At 37.7% G+C, this 22403-nt stretch overlaps 1 protein-coding gene across 2 annotated transcripts in view; it reads left to right on the top strand.

Moving 5' to 3' along the window:
• Nucleotides 1–16465, top strand: part of KCNG3 (potassium voltage-gated channel modifier subfamily G member 3) — a 41683-nt gene extending 25218 nt beyond the window's left edge. For both annotated transcript variants that reach the window (XM_069071786.1, XM_069071785.1), the window contains exon 2: nt 15199–16465. In XM_069071786.1, the coding sequence (XP_068927887.1) occupies nt 15199–15844 (646 nt within the window). In that variant the 3' untranslated portion in view covers nt 15845–16465. The remainder of the gene's footprint in view (nt 1–15198) is intronic.
• Nucleotides 16466–22403: the final 5938 nt, after the last annotated feature.

Raw genomic sequence — 22403 nt, 5'->3', positions numbered from 1 at the left:
TAATTATACAAACAAAGATGTCAGAATTTACTCAAACTTTTTTTTTTTTGCATTTATCAGACATGTGGACATACCTTGAATGTGAAGGGGGCAGTGAGGAAATAAAACTATTGTGAGTAAGGTATCAAAATCAATCAAGGGGGAAAGAAGTGGAGAAACAGACAGAGTTCTAGGCTTCATTCTCAGTCTCAGTTTCTTCCTTTGCCTTAACTGAAGGAGGACTTTGTAAATTTTAGAGGATTTCCTATATTCCCATTCCCATCCTAGCAATGTACTTAGATCAACTGGCTGAAGTGTTTGCTTCGGGAGCCAAGATGGATAGGTAGAGTTCTATGCAGAACGCTGTGCTAAAAACTGAATACAAATTAAAAAAATATAGTCCTTACCCTCAGGGAGCTTGTATTCTATTTATTTGCGTGTGTGTGTGTGTTCTGTTGCCCTTTTTTTGTCTTTATTAATTTGTTTATTATTAGTTTACAAGATTCAGTTCCACAGTCCCTTGAGTTCCAAATTTTCTCCTACTCCTTTCCCTCCCCCCTACCATGCAATCAAGTACAGGATCTGCAAACACTTCCACATTAGACATTAGTCAGGTTATAAAGAAGGATTGTAACAGATAGAATGAATAATGGGAAAGAGGAAACAAAAGCAAACAAGAAAAAGAGAGAGAGCAGGTAATTTGCTTCAGTCTGCATTCAAACTTTTCAGATTCCTTTCCAGTTCTTTCTCTGAATGTAGACATCTCTCAAGGAGCTTGGGACCACCATTTCATGAAGTGCTCAGGCCACCAAAGCTCACTTCTCCAACTCTTCCACCTCTTCCACTACAACTTTGTCCCCACTCAGGGATCCTTCTCCCTCCCCTTTTCAGCTTCCTTTTATGTGATGTCGTTAGAATACAAGCTCCTCTTTTGGACAAGGTTTAACCTTCTATTACTATAGTAAAGTAATGAGTTCCATCTCACTGGTACTGGTGACAGGGTATTTATGTCTCTGTGTACCCTTTATTAATGTACTCTTTGCATTGGTATATATCTGAGGTCATTAATGTAATTACAGAGAATTATGCATATGGTAGTGTGTTTTGAATAAAAACATACCTTTTGGAGAAATGTTTTAATGCACAAAATGTGATGGAAAGAATACTGGAGTAGAAATTAAGTAATGTGTTTTTGTCTCTCTTCTGCCACCAGTTAGCTTTGTGACAATGGGTTAGTCCAAGGGCGGCTAGGTGGCACAGTGAATAGAGCACCGGCCGTGGAGTCAGGAGGACCCAAGTTCAAATGTGGCCTCAGACACTTAACACAAAAACTAGCTGTGTGACCTTGGGCAAGTCACTTAACCCCCAACTGCCCTCCCAAAAGCAAAAACAACAACAACAAAAGTCCATGGGTCAATCCTGTATCCTCTTTTTCCAAGTGCTTTACCTACATTATCTCATGTTATTCTAATAGCTACCCTCAGGGTAGGTAATACAAATATTATCATCTCCATTTTACAGATGAAGAAACTGACACTCAGAAATATTGAGTAATTTCCCCAAAATCATATAGCTGATAAGTGGATGAAGCAGTATTGGAATCCAGATCTTCCTTATTCTAAATTCATAATCTTTCCATTATACTGTTTTAAGGTATTTTTTTAGCTCCAAATTTCTTCAATATCTAAGTACCTGATAAGCCTTTTGACAAAGAAGCTAAAAGCAATACTTTGCTCCTCTGTGTTGAAAAACCTAATAAGACTCTCTTTAAAGAAGATTAAGCATGTCTTTGATAATTTAAGAAATATTATAATTTCACTTTTAAACTTTTCTTCTATATTCACATTTTAGCAGGATAATAACACAATCTAAGGAAATTTTCTATTGTGGGGTGATTTATTTCCTGTTTTAAAATGTTGAAACCATCTGCATAAATATTATTTATGTTATTTACAATTACAGTTATAATTCAATTACAACTGAAATTTCTAAAACTTGGGACTTCTCCTTACTAACAGGTAGTGGTTGTTTAAATCTAAGTTCGTATCTGGACTCAGACACTTGCTATCTGTGTAACGCTGGGTAAGTCACTTAAACGCTGTCTCTCAGTTTCTTCATTTGCAAAATGGGAATGAGAATAACACCTACCTCCCAGGGTTATTGTGAGAATCAAATGAGATTATTCCTTGAAGCCTCAAAGTACCATGTAAATACTAGCTATTAGAAATAGTTAAATTTTTCTTTATGAGAGAAAATGTACAGTAATTCTTAGAGATTTATTTACAATAATCTAGACTTAGATTTTTAGTTCTGCAGATATTTACCTTGTTGTCATGAAAAATGGACTTAAGTTATGATTGTTTTTTTCTTAGGGTCAAACAGTCGGGTTTTTGGAAGTATTCTAATAATTGAAGTTGACATATAGACATGGGGCCAAGGATTTTCTGACTTAAAAGTGGTTCCTATTTCAGTAATGAGCTAAGACGGCCTTATTTCTGTTTCCTTGGTGTTTTTGACACTGGAGAGATTTGCTTTGATGAACCATAGGCACCAAAGGGCTTCGTTGGCTTGGTTCTGTCCAGGTGTAAGCCTAGTCATTCTCAGAGCTTTCTTTCAGAATGTATACTTCTTGGTCTCTAAATAACAAAAATTCCCTCATATTTTCTGGTTAGCTGGTTAGACACTATTCTTGATGTGCAGGATAGAAAATCTTGGGCTCCTAATTGATTTTTCACAATAGCCGAAGGAAAGTAGGAAACACAGTTTTATAGGGAATTTGATCTATAGTAATCTGGAGAGGTTAGGACTAAATAAATTGCATTTATTATGTAGTGAGTTATTGTGTATAGCCTTGGTCTCTTATTATATCTATATATATAAAATCAAGAGGAGAGTTAATGCAATTCTTTAAATAATTCAGGCCCATAAATTTGTTATTGAAGAAATAAAGGGAATAATACATATTAATTGTCTATATTGATCAAATTCACTGAGTAATTACTTTGTTCTCCATTATGCCTATATAGTGATCACCTTGGTGTGCTTCATGCATAACTCCTTGTGGCTGCTGAAAATGCAGGAAAATTCATGGGACTGATATTTATTTGGGTGATGAATTTGACTCCCTCACTGTTTGGCCTATGGAACTAATGAAGGACTTTATTCCTAGGCATTAATGTGTTCTTCAAGGTATCGTACACCATTGGTTACTGTTCTTTATACAGAGATGTTTCTTTTTTCTAAACATTTATCAAGCAGAGTCGAGCTAGGCTGTAATTGAAATCTCAGAGTAAAGATTTTGAAATTTTCCATTTTCTCTAATCATCAGAGAGGATAGGCAGAGAAAGAAAAGAAAGGACACTTAAAAAAACCATGGTTTGTATTTATCAAATAATTCCTCAGAGCCTTTGAACTTCCATCTAATCATCTTTAAAAAGAGTTCATTGCATTAGATGATGTTTAAGGTTCCTCACAGCTCTAACTTTACAACTTCAGAGCCTGTGGTGTTATTATTAGGGTCTCAACATTTTTCTTTCAAATCACAGCAATTGAATAGTTAAGCATCCTTGTTGTGTGACTTTGCCATGGTTTATATATTATATAGTAATAAATAATAATATTTCTGAGAAATATCTTATTTGAGCAGGATCCCAATGCTTACATACATTCTCTGCTATTTTTTTTACAAGTTTTATTAATGCTTTCTGTTGTTATATCAAAGTCATTTCTGGGTATACTGCCTTCTGCCAAATGACTTTAGCCCCTGTATCACTTGGTTATGCTCAACAGTGTATGTGCCATATGACAGCCATCCTCCCTTCATAGAGCAGTTGCTTTCGTGCTTCTGTGGGGCCAAGATTGGCCATGACAATGACTGGTTGACATTTGAATTTTTTTTGCACCTACTTCCCAGGGTCATTGTGAAGATCAAATGAGGTAATAACTTTAATGCATTTAATGCATTTAAAATTATACAGTGCTGTATAAATGTTAGCTATTATTATTAGGCATTTTGTGTTATTTTTATTTAAATTATTGTGGTTAATAAAAAAGCATCAGGTACCATGTGCCAAATATGGTGCAAAGAATACTATAAAGAAAAGCATAAAAGCAGTCCCTCCTCTCAAGGAGCTTCTATCCTAATGGAGAAGATAAGTTGTAAGTAACTAGGTACATAAAAGAAGCCTATAGAAAAAATGTAGGCCATCTGAAAGGGACAGGTGTTATCAGCCTGGGGGTGGGGTGGGGCGCAGGACTGGAAAAGGCTTAAATCCTAAACAGTAAGCATTTATTAAGCACTTACTTTGTGCCAGTCACTGTACCAAGAACTAGAGACACAAATAATAGACACAGTCCTTGCCCTCAAGGAGCTTACAGTCTAATGGTAGGTTTGGGGGGGCGGGCTGGACAGGGGGAGTTGGAGTTGAAATCAAGCAGAACCGCAGATGGAAGGTGGAGTGAGCTGGAAGTCCAAATCCTGCCCTCAATAAAGTAAAGTTTTGGGAGGAGTTTCATGTTCCACCTTCTAGAAATTGGGGTTTGAGTCACATCTGAATGAATCCAGGGAAACTAAAAAGTGAAGGTTAAGGGACAGGGCTTCCCAGACATGGGGAACAGCCAGGGCAAAGGCACAGAGATAGATGAATTGTCCAGTTTGAGGAATTAACTACAAGTAGGCTTGTGTGATTGGATCATAGAACAAAGGAAAGGAAACAAAGTGTAAGAAGGCTGGAAAGACAGGAAGGGATTACATCATGAAGAAATTCATAGGATTTTATATTTGATCCTGGAAGTGATAGGGAGCCACTGGAGCTGGGGATTGGGGGAGAATGTGACATGGTCAGACTTGTTCTTGTTAGTTGAGTGGAGGATGAACTAAAGTAGGACCATGTGAAAGAGTGTTTGAAGTCACTAAAAATAAGAGAAACAAAATCAAAATAATCCTGAAGTTTGACCTAACACCCAGTAAATTTACAAAGATGACAAAAGACCAGAGTTGTCACTGTTGGAGGGGTTGTAGAAAGATGAGCACACTAATGCATTGTTAGTGGAGTTGTGAATTAATATAACTGTTCTAGAAAGCATTTTGAAATTATACAAATAAAAGTACCCATGCCCTTTGACTTAGAGATTCCACTGCTAGGAATGTAACCCAAGGAGGTCACTGATAAAGAGAAAGCCTACAAATGCACCAACATATGCATAGCAGCAGTACAAAGAACAAGTAACACAGGAGATGCCCATTGATTAGAGAATGGCTAAAACAGTTGTGGTTTATGAAGGTGATGGAAATATTACCACACTGTAAGAAACAACAAAAATGATGAAGCCGTAGAATCATGGAAAGACTTACATGAACTGATACAAAGTTAGGGAAGCAGTACCAAAAAAACTATATACACAATAACTGCAACCATATAAATGCAAGGAAGAGTAAGAGATCAACAGAAAATGAATGCCTCAAAATTGCAAAGAACAAGCTTATCCCCAAAGAAAAAATATGGGAAGACACCTCCCCCTCACTCCTTTGCATTGGTGGAGATCCATCCAGTGTAGAGTATTGTGTATGTTGACAGTTTTTCATTGTATTGATGAGTTTTGTTGATTTTTTTCTTCCTCTTCTCTCTTCTTTCTTTCAAAAAAGTCTTTATTATTTGAGGTGGTTTTTTATGAAGGGGAGTGGGGGAATTTATGTGAAGTGAAAATAAAATGCATCAATAATTTTTTAAAAGGCTATTTCATCAATGCAGGTAAGAGATGATGAGGGCCTAAAAAAAGGGGAATTTATGATTCAAGAGAAGGGAACAAATGTGAGAGATGAGAAAGTAGAAATGACAGGATTTGTTGATAATGATGGGAGAGTGCCTGGCTCATGGTAGACACCTGATTAACTTGAATGGGAGTGATGGCACTCAGATTCTGAGCCCGGATGACTGAAAAGATGGTGGTCCTCTCAACAGTAATAGGAAAGTTTGGGATGAGTTAGGATTTAGGAGTAAGGATATTGGGTTCTGTTTTAGACATTTGAGTTTGATATGATAAAGTCAATTTGAGATGTCAAAGAAGCAGTTGGAGATGCATTACTGAAGAGATTAGGCCTGGATAGATTGATTTGGGGATTATCTGCATGGAAATGGTAATTCAACTCATAGGAACTGAAGAGATCACCAAGTCAGAGGCAAAAAGGAAGAGGGGCCCAGGACAGGAGAGCACCTGCATTAGAGGGCATGTCATGGGGGAAGGATCCACAAAGGACACTGAGAAAAAGTGCTTAGATAGATAGGCAGCAGAGAGCAGTGCAATAAATTGCTGCTGTTGTCCTTCGCTCTCAAAGAGGACCATGACATCAGGAAGATGATACCATGACTTGCAAGTGAATTGGATTTAAGGGAGGGAGGGCTGTGCAAAGTAACCAGCCTCACTTTCTCCTTCAGAGCCATCTGGATCCGGTGACCAGATATAGATCAGGACAGCTATCAGGAGATAGCTCTGGATGCAGAGTGCTAAGAAAATGTAGAGATGCCTTTGTGCTGGCTGGCCCCTGTGCTTGGAAGGTTCTCCCTGTTCTTCATTTCTTAGAATTTCTTATTTCCTTTGAGACTCAGCTCAAATGCCACCAAGAAAATTCTTACCACCAAAGCTTTTGGAATTATGAAATGGTTCAACATCAGAAACCGAAGGATTTTTCAGTGAAAATAACAATAAAGGAGGGACATTACCATCTGCATTGTTACTGTGCCCTAAGAATTATGAGATCCTTTCCATCTGACTTGAAAATGAAGCCTTCCATGTGTTGTCTTCCCCATTAGAATGTGAGACTGTCTATCTTTTCTATTAATATCCCCAGGGCTTATCATAGTGCTGTGCAGACTGTAAGCTTTTAATAATTGCTTCATTCATCCATTTACTTTCTAGAGGCCACTTTGGGTGCACACTCTCTTACTAGATTTGGAAGCCTTCTTCTGGAAAGGTTACTTTCTAGCTACTCCATATGTATCTTATTTGTATCTATTTAGTTACATGTCTCCTATGCTAGGATAGGCTCTTTAAGGACGGCTATTTTCGCCTCTTTTTGACAAGCTTCTTACTAGCTTCCAAATGGAGAGGTTGCATCAGCTGAGTAAGCTGGGCATTACACTCACCCCCTCCAAACACTTAGGCAAAAATTGCTGTCATTGGCAAATAGTGGTACATTTTGAATGCGTTGTCAATGTCCCCAGTCCAGAACAATCAGCCCCCAAGATTTCTCAGGAGACATAACCATTGTCCTTGTCACTTGCTTCCCCAGTGCCATACAGGAAAAGGTCTCAAAATGTGTGTGTGTGTGTGTGTGTGTGTGTGTGTGAGGATCTTGTGCAGTCTCACAAGGTGAAAATCACAACCATACTGAAATACAAAGTTGTGCAGATTCAAAAAATAGGGAACATGTTACAAAGTTTACCAAAGATGACAGTTTGCTTAGTTTTCAGCAAGTGCCTGACTTGGTGTTGAATGGGGGGTTGGGGGGAGAGGCAGTCAGGGAGTAAAGAAAATAGACTTTCTCATTTAGAATGAAAGAAGCTGATGATCACTTCAGAGCTTCCCAGACATGTGGGACCTTGCCCTAAGGGAATTAGGACCTGGTATTGACTGGAAATCAACCCCCTTGCTCTCAGTTGAGAAACTAGGCTAGGTACCTACAAATTGCTCTCAGTCCCAGGATTTAGGGTATTTCATTGTCTCCCCATTCTGCAATTTGACACTATGAATCACCATCTCCTTGAGGGTAGTGAGTCTTGTTTGCTTGAATTTATTATTTCTAGAACTTGGCACAGAACCTGGCACTTGGTAAGAACTTAATAAATGCTGTTTTTCTGTTTCTCTTGACAAATAAGTAAATATAATTTTACTTTGTTCTGATAAAGGAAGCTATCTCAGTCATTTTCCTAAATTTATTTTGTGAAAGATAAGAGAATTGAAAAGTAAACATACAGCTTTTTTTTTTAGAAGAAACCGTTTTATCATATGTATTAAAGAGTCGTCTGATAGATTCTTTCCCTAGATAGGGAAATAGAATCCTGTAGGGGCATAGGCCTTCCAAGAGAAGACTAATTACTTTGTGTGGTTTATAGAAACCAGGTCATTACTTTATGGTCAGGATGAGATAGAAATCTGTTTGCGAATGCCTGTGTAGTTAGAGGCTGAAAGTTGGGAGTAAGGAGGATTTCGCTTTCCCTGCTTTTACAGTGCTCACTGTCCTGTCCAGTTCATGCTGGCTACTGACTGTACTCTTCTAGCTAAACATTGCTTGAGAGGAGAGGAAAAAAAAATTGGAGTGATAGGGTCCTCCTTTACCCCCCTGCACTCAGATGTGTGCCTAGCTAGTGTCCTTTTGTGTTGAGACGAGTGGGAGCTCAACTGATGTGAGATAATCCAAAATGAAGAAAATGTGACTTTTGTTTTGGAAAGGAAATGTAAATATCTTGCTAAATATCTTGATTATTTATAACTGCATATCATTTGTACATTTCTGCGTGTTTCAAAGGAACACAAAACTCTGAGGGCCTCTGCCAAATGCTGTAAATTTGAATCTTAAATGTGTACTGCATTTTAAAGATAATCTAAGTGATAGACTAAATGATTTATATTTCATGGATTCATAGACTCATAGGACCAAAAATGACCTTAATTGTCCATTCAATCCATTTCCCTGCCTCTAAGAAAAACAGTATTTAAACTACCCGCTGGAAAGGCAGATCTGTTTGTTTATTTAAAATAACCATGGGAGGGGCGGCTAGGTGCAGTGAATAGAGCATCAGCCCTGGAGTCAGGAGGACCTGAGTTCAAATCCTGCCTCAGATACTTAACAAAAAACTAGCTGTGTGACCTTGGGCAAGTCACTTAACCCCAATTGCCCGACCTTTCCTCCCCTCCAAAAAGAAAACAAGGAAAATCTAAAAAAAAAAAATGTAGTGGGGAAATGCTTAATAAAATAAATTTTAAAATTCAATGCAACAACAACAAAAAATTCAATGCAACATAAATGTTAAAAAAAATAAAATAAAATAACCATGGGAGGGAATTCTGTCCCCTTTTGTCATCAAGTGTGATATAGTGGATTCACAAGTCTTATAATCCTTCTAACATATAGTCTAAAGTGCTTTTGTTTCACTTTAAGCACCTTCCATTCTATTTTATATATGGTCCACTCATCCAAAGATTAAAAATTGTCAGTGTCTCAGTGTTCATTTGTGTTTTTAAAGAATGGTTATATCGATATTTGAAGGTTATTTTAGCATTTCCAAACTAGTCTGACAGATGTTGAGAACGGCATTCTGTGGTTTCCACATTCTACACCCTTACTTACATACTATGATATGAGACAGGATGGGGACCAGACCTGTGATTTCATTGGCATAGGGAACTTGTGGGTGAGAAAACTCCCCATGCTAATGCAGGTCTGCACTTTCTCTCTAACTTATGTGCTTGGAGAGTTGCCCTTACACTTGTAAGTACAGATGAGCAAAGCCTACAACTGTGGCCCTTTCATATTCTCTCTTCAAACAGGACTGGAAAAATGAAATCCTCCTTACACAGACTCAGACCAAATCAAACAGATTTCATCTAAATTATTGTTAACTCTGAGAAGTTCAATGATTAGCACAGGGTCATCCAGTCAGTAGGTGCCAGAGGTGGGACCTAAACCACCATCTACCTGACTCCAAGGTTGGTTCCCTATACATTATGTCATTCTGCCTCTTCTTATCACAGATAATATTACACTTGTTTTTTAATTATAGCAGTAAATATGATACATGTAGGACCATAGGATTTATACATTTCATTTTACAGATGAAGAAACAGAGGATCAGGGAGTTTAAATGGTTTACTAAATGTCACAAAGGTAATAAACAGTAGAGCATGAAGCAGAATCCAGTTCTTCCATTTACTTTGTGGTCCACTCTGACCACAAGATACCCTTCAGTCCTGTGTCATTTTATATTTATTCAGTTTAATTTTCCCTCTTCTCAGTTGCATTATATTAAACCTTATCCTGTTTAAATCTTTCCATTTTTCAACTTGTCACAGGATTTAGAGCTGGAAGAAAAGATATTTCTATCCAGCACCTTCATTCTACAGATGAAGAAACTGGGGCTGAGACAGGTGCAACTTCCTAAACTTTACATAGGTTGTAAGTAGAAGAGCTGGGATTTCAAATCTTGGTCCTTCATGATAATTTTGGATTTTAATCAAGTTCTCAGTGATGTGACATGTAGTTACAGCAAAATTGTTTTCAGGTTCCTGCCAATTTTAAAGGTTCTACATTGCCAGGTGGCATGATTTTCAACCATTTTTTTGGTGCTGCACATCTTTCTTCCATCATGCCCTCTCACCCCATCTTAGATTCTCTGCTGGTTTCAGAGTCTCTGCAGCCCTCTGAGCGGGGAGTGAGGACAGGGAGTAACCACCCTGATGAAGGCCTGGGCCAGTCCTAGAGGGCAGAGGGAAACTCCATCTGCTCTTCTTCCCCATGCTATGAAGCTTCCTTGACCTTTCACTTGAGGAGAGGAAATGAAGAGTTGTGTATAATAGGTGGGGCCTTTATAATGATGAAGCAAATATGGAAGTGCCTGATTATATGTCATGTCAACAAGCATTTATTAAGTGCTTACTATTAGGCACTTTTGGGACTGGGAGATTACAAGATGTGCAGTGAATATTATCACAGTTAATATTGCTATTAAATAAAACATTAATATTTTCAAATATTAAATACTTTGATGAATTCATCACCTCATCAGACTTAAGTTCTGCCTCTACCTGTGCATCTTCCATGCCTTCTTGTCACAAGCGATTCTTGTTCATCTCCTTCTATAAGCCCTTCACAGATCTACTCAACACATTGGAGAGTTTCCTCTGGGTCTTTTAATATTTCATGAATTCCAGTGTAATGCTTTAGCTGCCCATCTGTTCTCCCTTGCTCTTGCTACGGGACACGTCTTACTTAACACCCTTTCCTTTCACACGTACTCTTGTAAGAAGGTCGCTAACCTTGAACTCCACGTCTCTGTTTGGTAAGATCATCAATTAATTTCTGGGTAGATCTTTAGACATCCTTGTTGTGACAAATTGTTTTACATTGCTGACTCTTCTCTAGGAAATTGAAGCAAAAAGAATCAATAGCTATACTTTTTTAATTTTCTGTTTTTGAAGCGAGTATAATTGAAATTTTCTGTAAGCCATGAAAGTAATAAGTTCTCAATGTGCCTCAGGTTGTTAAGAAAAATATGAAAAAACAAAACCCCAAACCAACAAAAACAAAATATATTTGTCCAACATCTCTTTTTAAATTTCTTTTTCTATTTTATTTAAGGACCAATCATGGGTATATTTTACGCAGGTGGATAAAGTATTTGGATCTTTTAGGTAGAGGGAAGAATACTAAAAGTCATGGGCTATCAAGAAAGGTTGAGTGTTGTTGAATACTGTGGGTGGGTCCAGTACCAGATATTCTAGTCAGATGTAATTCTTGCAGGTTTAATGATGTTTGAAACTTACTGGCAAAGCTTTGTGATGGATTCTATATTACACATAGTGTCCTAAAAGTCTTACTATAGGGTGTTTTTTTTTTTGCTTTTTTTGGAGGGCAGTTGGGGTTAAGTGACTTGTCCAAGGTCACACGGCTAGTTTTTGTGTTAAGTGTCTGAGGCTGGATTTGAACTTTGGTCCTCCTGACTCCAGGGCTGGTGCTCTACTCACTGTGCCACCTAGCCACCCCTTTCCTATAATTTTAAGCTTTAATATCTTAAAACTGTAGTAAAATTTTGGGACACCCTGTATAATGCTTGGAGGTTTAATAAGATGCTTAATTCAGAGTTAATCTTATTCGACTTAGCACATTTCTAGGTAAAAGTAATACTCTACTATTTTACTCTAATAGGATCTCCTATAGCATGCAATTCTAGATAAGGTTATCACTGCCTTGGACATTATTATCACAAGCACCTAAAGGACTTCTTCTTAACATTATCTCCCCCTGTGTGATCCCCTCATTTAGCAATTTTGCGTCGTCTGCATTTCCCTCTTTCACAGTCTTTCTACTCTGATCACCATTTTGGCTGCTGGTAGAAATAATTAAGCAAAAAATGTCCTGGCACTTGTTCTTTCATAAACATCCCTGTTGAATTAATTCATTTCATAGAATCTTTGAGCTGAAAGAGACTTTAGTGATCATCTGTTCAACGTCCCTCCTTTTACTTCCTTAGAGAGGAAATAATGTGCCCAAGTTTACAGAGTCAGTGAGAATGAGCACTAGAACCCAGGCTTCTGCCCCCCAGGTTCAGTGCCCTATCCGCCACACTATTTTTTAGCTGTTGAAGCAGTATGGTATTTTATGTTGTGAGATATGCAAATCCAACCAAACCATGTTGTTGAACACCACCACACGTGCCCAGCCCTGTACTAGGTACACAGGAATGGGGAGAAAGAACTGGCCCAAAACTGTGTATTTAGAAGCACTTGATGTGGAATTCAGTGATTCCTGACTTAGTGGCACCTCCTTCCCCTAACACCCCCCACCCCCCGCCCCATTACATTCACCATGGAGAAACAATGACTCAGTGTTATTTTTGTTAGAACCTTATGTTAGGAAGAAGACAGCTTGCTATTCTTCAGGTTTCATGAATTTCTCATTATAGGAGCCTTACAGGGCACAGAGCCCCAAATGGTCACATTTTTATTCATAGTCTCTGTAGTGAGGGTGGAATCTGGCAGGTGAACAAGCATAGTTGGTGCCTTCCCCAATTTCTCCACTGCTGCTGCCCCCTTTAGATTTTCTTTGCTACTAATCTGCAAGGTGATGGGGTGATGCAGGCTATACAGTGGAGAAGTTGTGAGTGGCAGGACAGTTTTTCTTCTGGCTGAGGTTGCCTAGGCTTTAAATTCTTTGGTAGTAAGAGGTGTCTTCTCCACAGTCAGTGGCCTGCGAAAGTAGGTGAGGGCCTCAGATACTGATTCTGACTCCCTGGCCCTCATTGGTCAGGATGTGAAGGAGGAGCCATCTTGCTTTCTCACATCCTTGAATATTTTTATAGTAGCTTTCCAGTGTTGCAAGTTTCTCCTTGGGAAGGTCCTTGGAGTTGGAGAGAAGAGGATCTGATGAATCTGAAGGGCTTAGTTGTGACAGAAGGATTCCTTCACCCTTTCAGGGGGCAGAGATAGCATTATGGGATGGGCAAGGGGCTTATCAGAGGAGCCCACCTGGTTTGGATGCATGGCTTGAAAATTGAAACTAGATCATATATACCACTTAGGTTATCTTTCAGGGTCACCCCAAAACAGAGCTCTTTAATGGCTGCTTCCACAGGCAGAGACCATACCATGAAGCCACCATTGTAAAGACATGGGATACAAGGGCTTTTTTTTCCAAGTCAGAAGGATGTGTTATGCTTATGACAAATGGCATGTGTTTGTGGGATGATTGGCTAGTGTGAGGAATCCATTGTTAAGAGGTAACTAGCTTATTATGCATGGTTTAACCCATGCTTTTAGGCAAATAAGTGGCACAGTAGATAGAGTGCCGGATCTAGAATCAGGAAGACTTATCTTTGTGAGTTCAAATCTGCTCTCAGATACTTATTAGCTCTGTGACCCTGGGCAGGTCACTTAACTCTGTTTGCCTCAGCTTTCTTATCTGTAAAGTAAACTGGAGAAGGAAATTGCAAACCACTCCAATATCTTTGCCAAGAAAACCCCAGAATGGGGTCATGAAGAGTTGGACATGACTGAAAACAACTGAACAACAAAAATGTATGCTTTAACTAGCTGGGTTTACCAACCCAGACTTAAAAAAACCAAACCAAACCAAAAAACAGCCATAAGATAATGATTTTTAATACTATTTTTTGGTTGAGATTTCTGGTGACTTTTATCATTTCACTTTTCTTTGGTTTTAAATCTCTTTATCATTGTATTTCTGATAGAAGGAATCTTAGTCAATGGGGATTAGTAGATCAGAGAATCCTAGAGTTTTTAGAAGCAGAAGGGATATCAGTGGCCATGTTGTACCCAAAAAGGAATCCTCAGTATAACATTCCTGACAAATTGGTCATCCAGCTTCTGCATAAAGACCTCCAATGAGGCAGAGCCTCTGCCTCCTAAAGGCAGCCTGTACCACATTTGGATAGGTCTAATTTGGGGGAGTTTTTCCTGCTACCAAGACTAAATTTGTCCCTTTGCAGCTTCTACCCATTATGTCTGCTTCTGTCCTCTGGGGCAAAAAAAAAAAAAAAGAATGATAGCCCTTCAGATACTTGATGTCCTCAGCTATGATGTCCTCCTTAGTTTTCTCTTCTATAGACTAAACATTCTTAGTTCCTTCAACTAATCATCATATGATGTGAAGCTCTTCACTCTTTTTTTTTGTGTGTGCTTTTGGAGGGCAGTTGGGGTTAAGTGACTTGCCCAAGGTCACATGGCTATTTTTTGTGTTAAGTGTCTGAGGCCGGATCCGAGCCCAGGTCCCGCTGACTTCAGGGCTGGTACTCTATTCACTGCGCCACTTAGCCACCCCCTTCACTCTCCTTTTTGCTGCCCTCTGGACCCTCTCCAACGTTCAATTTCATTGTTATTCTGTAGCACTCAGACCTAAGCACAAATGTGGTCTGACCAGGTCAGAACACAGAGGGACTATCAATTCTTTATTACTGGGATTTGTGCCTCTCTAAATATAACCCCATATGTCATTGGATGAGGAATAAAGAATAGAAAAAATCAGTGATTTCAATTTGAAAAAAATTTAATTTGTTTTATAATAAGTTGTAGTTTAGTTAAAATATAGCTTTATAAAAACTTAGACTCTAGCTGCATGCAAAAATAGAGCCTTATGTATTATATTGTCTATATATTGTTGATAACTCCAAGTTAATTACATATTGTTAAATAAAATCTTGCTTTTCAGAAATTATGTACTAGCATCTAATTAACCTTAGTGGAAACATTAAAATTTGTAAATAAATAAGGCCTTAGTCACATTTAATGAATTCACATTTGTACTCTTTGTTTTGTCAGTTATTAAATCATGGTGGATCTGATAAGGTTAGGGTTGTCTCTGTTCTTCGTGTTTTCTGGAAAAGTAGATGAAATTAATGTCAATGTCATACTATCTGAAAAAAATCTGAGTGCTGTTAAAATACTTAAAAATAAAATGATCAATTCTTTTTTTTTTTGTTCTCTTGACAGGATAATTGAAGCCATCTGTATAGGGTGGTTCACTGCAGAGTGCATTGTAAGGTTCATCGTCTCCAAAAACAAGTGTGAGTTTGTCAAGAGACCCCTGAACATCATTGATTTACTGGCAATCACTCCCTATTACATCTCAGTGTTAATGACAGTCTTTACAGGAGAGAACTCTCAACTTCAGAGAGCCGGAGTCACCTTGAGGGTACTTAGAATGATGAGGATTTTTTGGGTAATTAAGCTTGCCCGTCATTTCATTGGCCTTCAAACACTTGGTTTGACTCTCAAACGTTGTTATAGAGAAATGGTTATGTTACTTGTCTTTATTTGTGTTGCCATGGCAATCTTTAGTGCACTTTCTCAGCTTCTTGAACATGGGCTGGACCTGGAAACATCCAACAAAGATTATGCCAGCATCCCCGCTGCCTGCTGGTGGGTGATTATCTCTATGACTACGGTTGGCTATGGCGATATGTATCCTATCACAGTGCCTGGAAGAATCCTTGGAGGAGTTTGTGTAGTGAGTGGAATTGTTCTATTGGCATTACCCATAACTTTTATCTACCATAGCTTTGTGCAATGCTACCATGAGCTCAAGTTTAGATCTGCTAGATATAGTAGGAGCCTCTCCACCGAATTCCTGAATTGACATGTTGCTGCTCTCCTTCTGCCGCTGCTTGCTACACGGCCGCTGATCGAAGAAACCATCAAGGCCTCGACAAGAGCCTCTTGCTGGGTGATCTCTCGAAGACTGTCATCAGCTTTGTCGGGTAATTGTAATCCTGCCCAGCTGAGGAGGAGAATATTTCATTTATTAAGAAAGAAATAGGATGGAACTTAAGGAAGAAAAGTCATAGTGACTTTTAGAATGATGAGAGGAAGATTTCAGGACATTATTTAGACTTTATCCTCTTTGCCTTGAATAACTACAGATTTCAAAAAGCACATATTATTTAAATATTTAAAGGTCCTATTTTCCAAATGTATTTCAATGCTTGTACTCAGAAAAAAAAGTTTGGAATTTATAGTATTCTGGTTAGTGGAAAAAAGCATTTCTATTTCCTGATGGTGTACAGTTTTTTTTACATCATTGTCAGGAGTATCCCAGAAATATATACCGCATGCAAGAATGGCTCAATGCATACTAAAGAGATCTGGCTAAAAATTTTAAGCTGTTGAATGAGGCTATAAGCAAACAGATCATTTTTGACTCTTCAGCATCTGTCTCAATTTACTAGCTACATTTTGTTCTTATTATTATAATGCTCACTGTATATTATAGCTTTATTGAATTTTGAACATTATATTCCTTTATCATCCAGATGGATTTTTCTTTTAATTGTTTTCTGATATATCTGTCCACTTTCATTTGATCGCATCCTCCCAAGTTGATGGTATCAAAGGGTTTTTGCCCCAGTAGATATTATAGCCCAGTGAAAAGAGTGCTAAGCTGGAGTCAGGAGACCTGGGTTCTTGTCCTGCCTTAGGCACTTATTAGTTGGATGACCATAGCTGGATCACCTGGCCTCTCAAAGCTTCAGTTTCCAAATCATTAAAATGGAGAGAATTATACATGTACTGTCTATCTTACCGAGTTGTTGTGAGGAGAGCACTTTGGAAATCTTCAAGCATCATGCTAAGGTTTTAGATGTCTGAATAAGGCTTTGGTTCCAATATCGCAAATTTAATAGAGAGTTTGATCAGTAGTGAAAGAGCAGTGGGGTATTATTAGTGGGTATTCAGCTCTAGCTAAATACACACGGGCACAAGCGCACACACCCACACCCCTATTGTGCTGTTTTAGAAAATAACTTTTCAAACTCTATACTGAATGTCATTTCAGAAGAAGTAACATTAGTAAGTAGCCCTGCAGGCTAGTTAACTAAGATGATGTTTCCGTGCTGCCAAAATTTAACAGTTTTCTAATCAGAACTTTTTATTCAGTTGTCTTACTGATTGATTTCTGTGTAATCAATTGAACTGCTTATGAAATAAGACTGATTCAATTAGGCAGCTGAAAAATATGATTCTGTTCTTTTTATATGGTATATTAAATTGTATAGATAGGCATAAACAAGGTGACTTCTGTCTGGTGGAAGATACTGATAAATATACTCATTGGCTTCACTCGTTTTTAGACCTAAGAAAGTAAAACTGAACATTGCTAAGTTAGTGATAAGTTTCTGTGCCTAAATATAATAATACAGCTCTAAATCACTAGTTTGTTTTCATAATCATCACTCCCATCAAGAAACTTGGACTACAAATCACTAATAGTTAAACTCATGAAGACACCATTAATTTAAATGTGTGATAAGTAATATTAATTTTTTTTTTTGCTTTTTGGAGGGCAATTGGGGTTAAGTGACTTGCCCAAGGTCACAAGGCTAGTTTTCTGTGTTAAGTGTATGAGGCCGAATTTGAACTCAGGTCCTCCTGACTCTAGGGCTGGTGCTCTCTATTCACTGAGCCACCTAGCCGCCCCAATATCAAATATTTTTTAAAGTGGGCAAAATATCTGATTCAGAGTAATGACTTGTTGATGAGGGTTTGGTAGAAGGGCACAGTAATGAAAGGTTACTAGTACTGTGCAGGGTCAAGGGATGGTTCCTGATTTGCTCTCACTGCCCATAATTGTAGCTTATCCCTAAAGCTATCTTTGAATCTAGAGAAAAGTCCTGAGAATAGCCCTACAGGGGCCAATGTGATGTTTTTTTTTTAACCCTGTAGTTATCAATCCAATCTTCCTAGAATTTTCACTGGTATGTCACACTTCTACCTCCAATTAAATATTCTGATTTGTTTCGGCTACTTTTAATTTGACGATACTTGGGGTAAGGTGCAAGAATCAATTTTGTCTTCTCTACTTGGAATGAAGACTTTAGGAATTTACATGTAGATTGATGGGAACTAAACTAATTAGAGCAAACTCACATCAAATGGGGAAAAAATCTGATCATGCTAAATTTAATTGGCGCTAGAAGCTTTTCATGTATGTATGTTATCTCCCTAGGTGGATTGTAAGCTTCTTGGGGGCAAGGACACAATATCTTCCACATCTTGGCTCACAGGATCAAAGATCTAAAGATAGAAGTAACCTTAAAAGTCAGCTAGTCCCTCCCTTTTACTGGTGAGAAAACTGAGGACTAGGAAGGTTAAGTTACATGGCCAAGGTTGTCCAGGTAGTAGCTGGGATAGGATTTGAGCCTTGGTTTTGTGACTCTGGAGACAGTGTTCTTTCCATGTTTCCACTGCTTTTCCTTTATTATCTTACACATAATTATGCACAATTGACTGATCAAAAGAGCTGTGTAAGCAGACTAACACACTAACATATAAGTGCATAGTCAGAACAGCAAATGCTGTCCTTAAATAACAAACAAATCTCTCTTTCATCCCTTTGGTGAAGACAAACTTAACATCTGTCAAGATACCAGTTTAGATTAAAGTGCACTGGAAAATTCATGTGGCAGTTAATGAGAACCAAGATGTGAATTTGTTCATGTGCTTTCAGAACGTTCGGGTGCCCAAAAGTCTGCTCACATGAACGCTGCATTCTTTCAGTACAGATGCTGATTAGTTACCTTCTCACAAAGAGATACTTTTACTAAATGAAGTTCTCTTCCATTCAGCTAATTAAGGTTTAACGGCATATTTCTTAGTTGATCTACTCACTCTTTTTTTAATGATGGAAATGTCTTTGTAGCATCTGTAGAGATACTGATGAGTCAGGTGCTATCCTAAATTAAGGCAGTATGGTCCAGTGGAAGGGTTCTTGTGTTGTGTCTGTGCATCAGGGAACCTGGGATCTAATTATCTTCGACCATTCACAGACTTGGGTCACTGTTTACCCATCTGCAAAAATAGGAATAAATTTCTAGGAAATGTCTTTTCCAATATTTTTTTTCTAATTACATGTACAAACAATTTAGTATTAATTTTTTTAAATGTTGAGTTACAAGTTCTCTCCCTCCCCTGCTTCCTCCCTGAGACAGCATGCAATTTGATATGTTATACATGTGCAGTCATGCAAAACATATTTCTATCTTAGTCATGTTATAAAAGAAAACACAGACTAAAAAAAAACAAGAAAAATAAAGAAAGTTTAAGAAAAGATATACTTCAATCTCCATTCAGATTCTTTCAGTTCTTTCTCTGGAGATGGATAGAATTTTTCATCATGAGTCCTTCAAAATTGTCTTAGATCATTGTATTGCTGAGAATAGATTTTCAGTTGATCATTGTACGATATTGCTGTTACTATGTACAATGTTCTCCTGATTCTGTTCACTTCACTTTGCATCAGTTCATATAAGTCTTTCCAGTTTTTCTGAAACCATCCCCCTAATTATTTCTTATAGTGCAATAGTATTTCATCATAATCATATACCATAACTTATTCAGTCACTCCACGATTGATGAACATCCCCTCCATTTCTAATTCTTTGCCACCACAAAAAGGTGCCAAAAATATTTTTGTACATATAGGTCCTTTTCCATTTTTTTTTTTGTCTTTGGGATACAAACCTAGTAAGGCTAATGCTGGGTCAAAGGATATTCATTATTTTATAGCCTTTTGGAAATAATTCCAAATTGCTCTTCAGAATGGTTGGATCAATTCACAATTCCACAAATAACAGTGGATTAGTATCCCAATTTTTCCACATCCCTTACAACATTTGTCATTTTTCTTTTCTATCATATTAGTCAATCTGATAGGTGTAAAATGGTACCCCAGAAATGTTTTAATTTTCTTTCTCTAATCAATAGTGATTTAGAACATTTTTCATATGATTATACGTAGTTTTAATTTCTTCATCTGAAAACTGCCTGTTTATATTCTTTAACCATTTATCAATTAGGGAATGACATATTCTTATAAATTTGACTCATTTTTCAATATTTTTGAGAAAGGAGGCCTTTACCAGAGAAACTCGCTATAAAAATTTCCCTCCCAGTTTTCTGTTTTCCTTGTAATCTTAGCTGCACTGGTTTTGTTTGTGCAAAAACTTTTAAATTTAATGTAATCAAAATTACACATTTTATATCCAGTAATGCCCTCTGTCCCTTGTTTGGTCATAAATTCTTCCCTTATCCATAAATCTGACAAGTAAACTATTCCATGCTCCCATAATTTGCTTATGATATCATCCTTTATGTCTAAATCATGTACCCATTTTGACCTTATTTTGGTATATGGTATGAGATGCTGGTCTGTTCCTCATTTCTACTAAACTGTTTTCCAGTTTTCTCAGCATTTTTTTTTTGTCAACTAAAAGCTTGGATCTTTGGGTTTATCAAAAACTAGATTACTATGGCCATTTACTACGGTGTATTGTGTACCTAATCTATTCCACTCATCTGCTACTCTGTTTCTTAGCCAGTACCAGGAAATATTTTAAAAGTAGATGTGAAAATTTTATAAAACCTCAATTGAAAGGATCCTGATTATGCTACTATAACCATACTATACTCTGCTAAAAGCTCTAACGGCTTCTTGTCTACATCCATAAAACTCCTCTGCTTTGACAAAGGTAGAAATATTTTACTTTTCTTAGTAGCAAGAATAGCATTCTAAGCTTGTTACACAGGTATCCTGCCAAGATTGCCTGCCACTGGTCTGCTGGAGCCCAGGAGCCAAAAATAGAAAAGAGATAAAAGAAAACCCCTCAAACAAACAAAACTAGGGCACTATTTCCATGATGTTGAGAAAGGTAAAACAAATGGAAACATCAGGGACATCTTTGTGCACTTCCATCCCCCAAGGTGCTGAAGGAGGGAAGGAGATAATAAAAGGGAGAAATGAAGGATCTCATGGAACACTGCACACTATGGAATAAATAAGCTTCAGAGACAGAGTGACTCAGCAGGAAGAGAATCAAAGAAGACCAGGTCTGCTTTCATTAAACACAGCAAGAGAGAAAGAGTTCCCTATGAACCAATCAATAAACATTTAAGTGCCTAGTATGTGCTAAGCCCTAGTGATACAAAGAGAGGTAAAAGACAGTTCCTGCCCTCAAGGAGCTTACAATCTAATGGAGAAGACAACATAAAAAGAAATATATACAAAGCTGATTTATATACAGGATAAAGAGTAAATAACTAACAGAGGGAAGGCTTTAGGATTGAGGGGTTGGGGAAGACACTTATTCAGCTTTAGGATTCAGATCTTTAATTGACATGTTGCCATTTACATTCTGAGGTAAGCAGAGGTCCATTCTGAGGAAAGTTTAGATGTCCAAATCTTATAGCAGAGTCATACAAGCACATATGGTCAATTAATCCTAATCATGTGTAAGTTATTGGAGAACTTCTTAGACTCCACAAACTTTACATTTACTATGGACTTTGGATTTTGCCCAAGAATCCTTGAAGTAGCCCTAATTTTTAATTTTCTAAAAACAGAATGGAAAGGGGACCTTTTGTGAAGTATTTTCTTTAGAGTTTAAGCAGGGTTGGGGAGCCTGTGGCCTTAAGGCCACATGTGACCTTAAGGTCACAGGTTCCCCACCCCTAGTTTAAGGCCTCAGAATTTAACCTTCTACAATCATGTTCATTTTAAGGACATTTGATTTTAACCTATGCAGCAATATTTTCTTCTTCCATTTTTCTCCCTGTTAAGAAGTTTTCCAATTCAGAAGTGCATATGGGCTTTTAGCTACATGTAATAAATGCCTTGTAACAGTTGGAAGTTTTAGGGAGCATTTGTAGGATATTCAGCCACATCTGTCAGTCAGCTCTAATTCTTTGCCAGCAATTGAATTGCAATTAAACAGAAGCCAAATTTACAAAATATTTGCAAAGCCAAATAGAACAGATTCATTTATCCTTCCATCTTTCACTCCTTTTTTCCTTTTATCTTGTTCCCTTTGATCTTCTCAATTGTCTTTTATCTTTTTTCAACTTGTTTATCTTCCCCCTTCTAAACTTTTATTTTCCCCCAATCATCTTCATTGTCATTCATCATTTCCAGGATCCCTCCCACCTTTATTCTAGCCTCACCCCCACTTCCCCCAGTTTACACTAGACCATATTTAAAACATAGTCACCTAAGTCATATCAGAGGTGAGAAATCTCATTAATTCACTATTAGCTGACACAGAGAAGTGTCTGTTAGCCACTCAAGCGAGGTCAAACACCCATCCTGTTAGATGGGCTTTTCATACATCATTTGGTACTCCAATGGTATTAGGTTGTAGTGATTGGTG

This window comes from Petaurus breviceps, unplaced genomic scaffold (assembly GCF_028583685.1).
Source record: "Petaurus breviceps papuanus isolate PSGF00001 unplaced genomic scaffold, PetGlider_PUasm1.0 90842, whole genome shotgun sequence".
NCBI lineage: Eukaryota > Metazoa > Chordata > Mammalia > Diprotodontia > Petauridae > Petaurus > Petaurus breviceps.
This window is presented reverse-complemented; position numbering and strand designations above follow the sequence as displayed.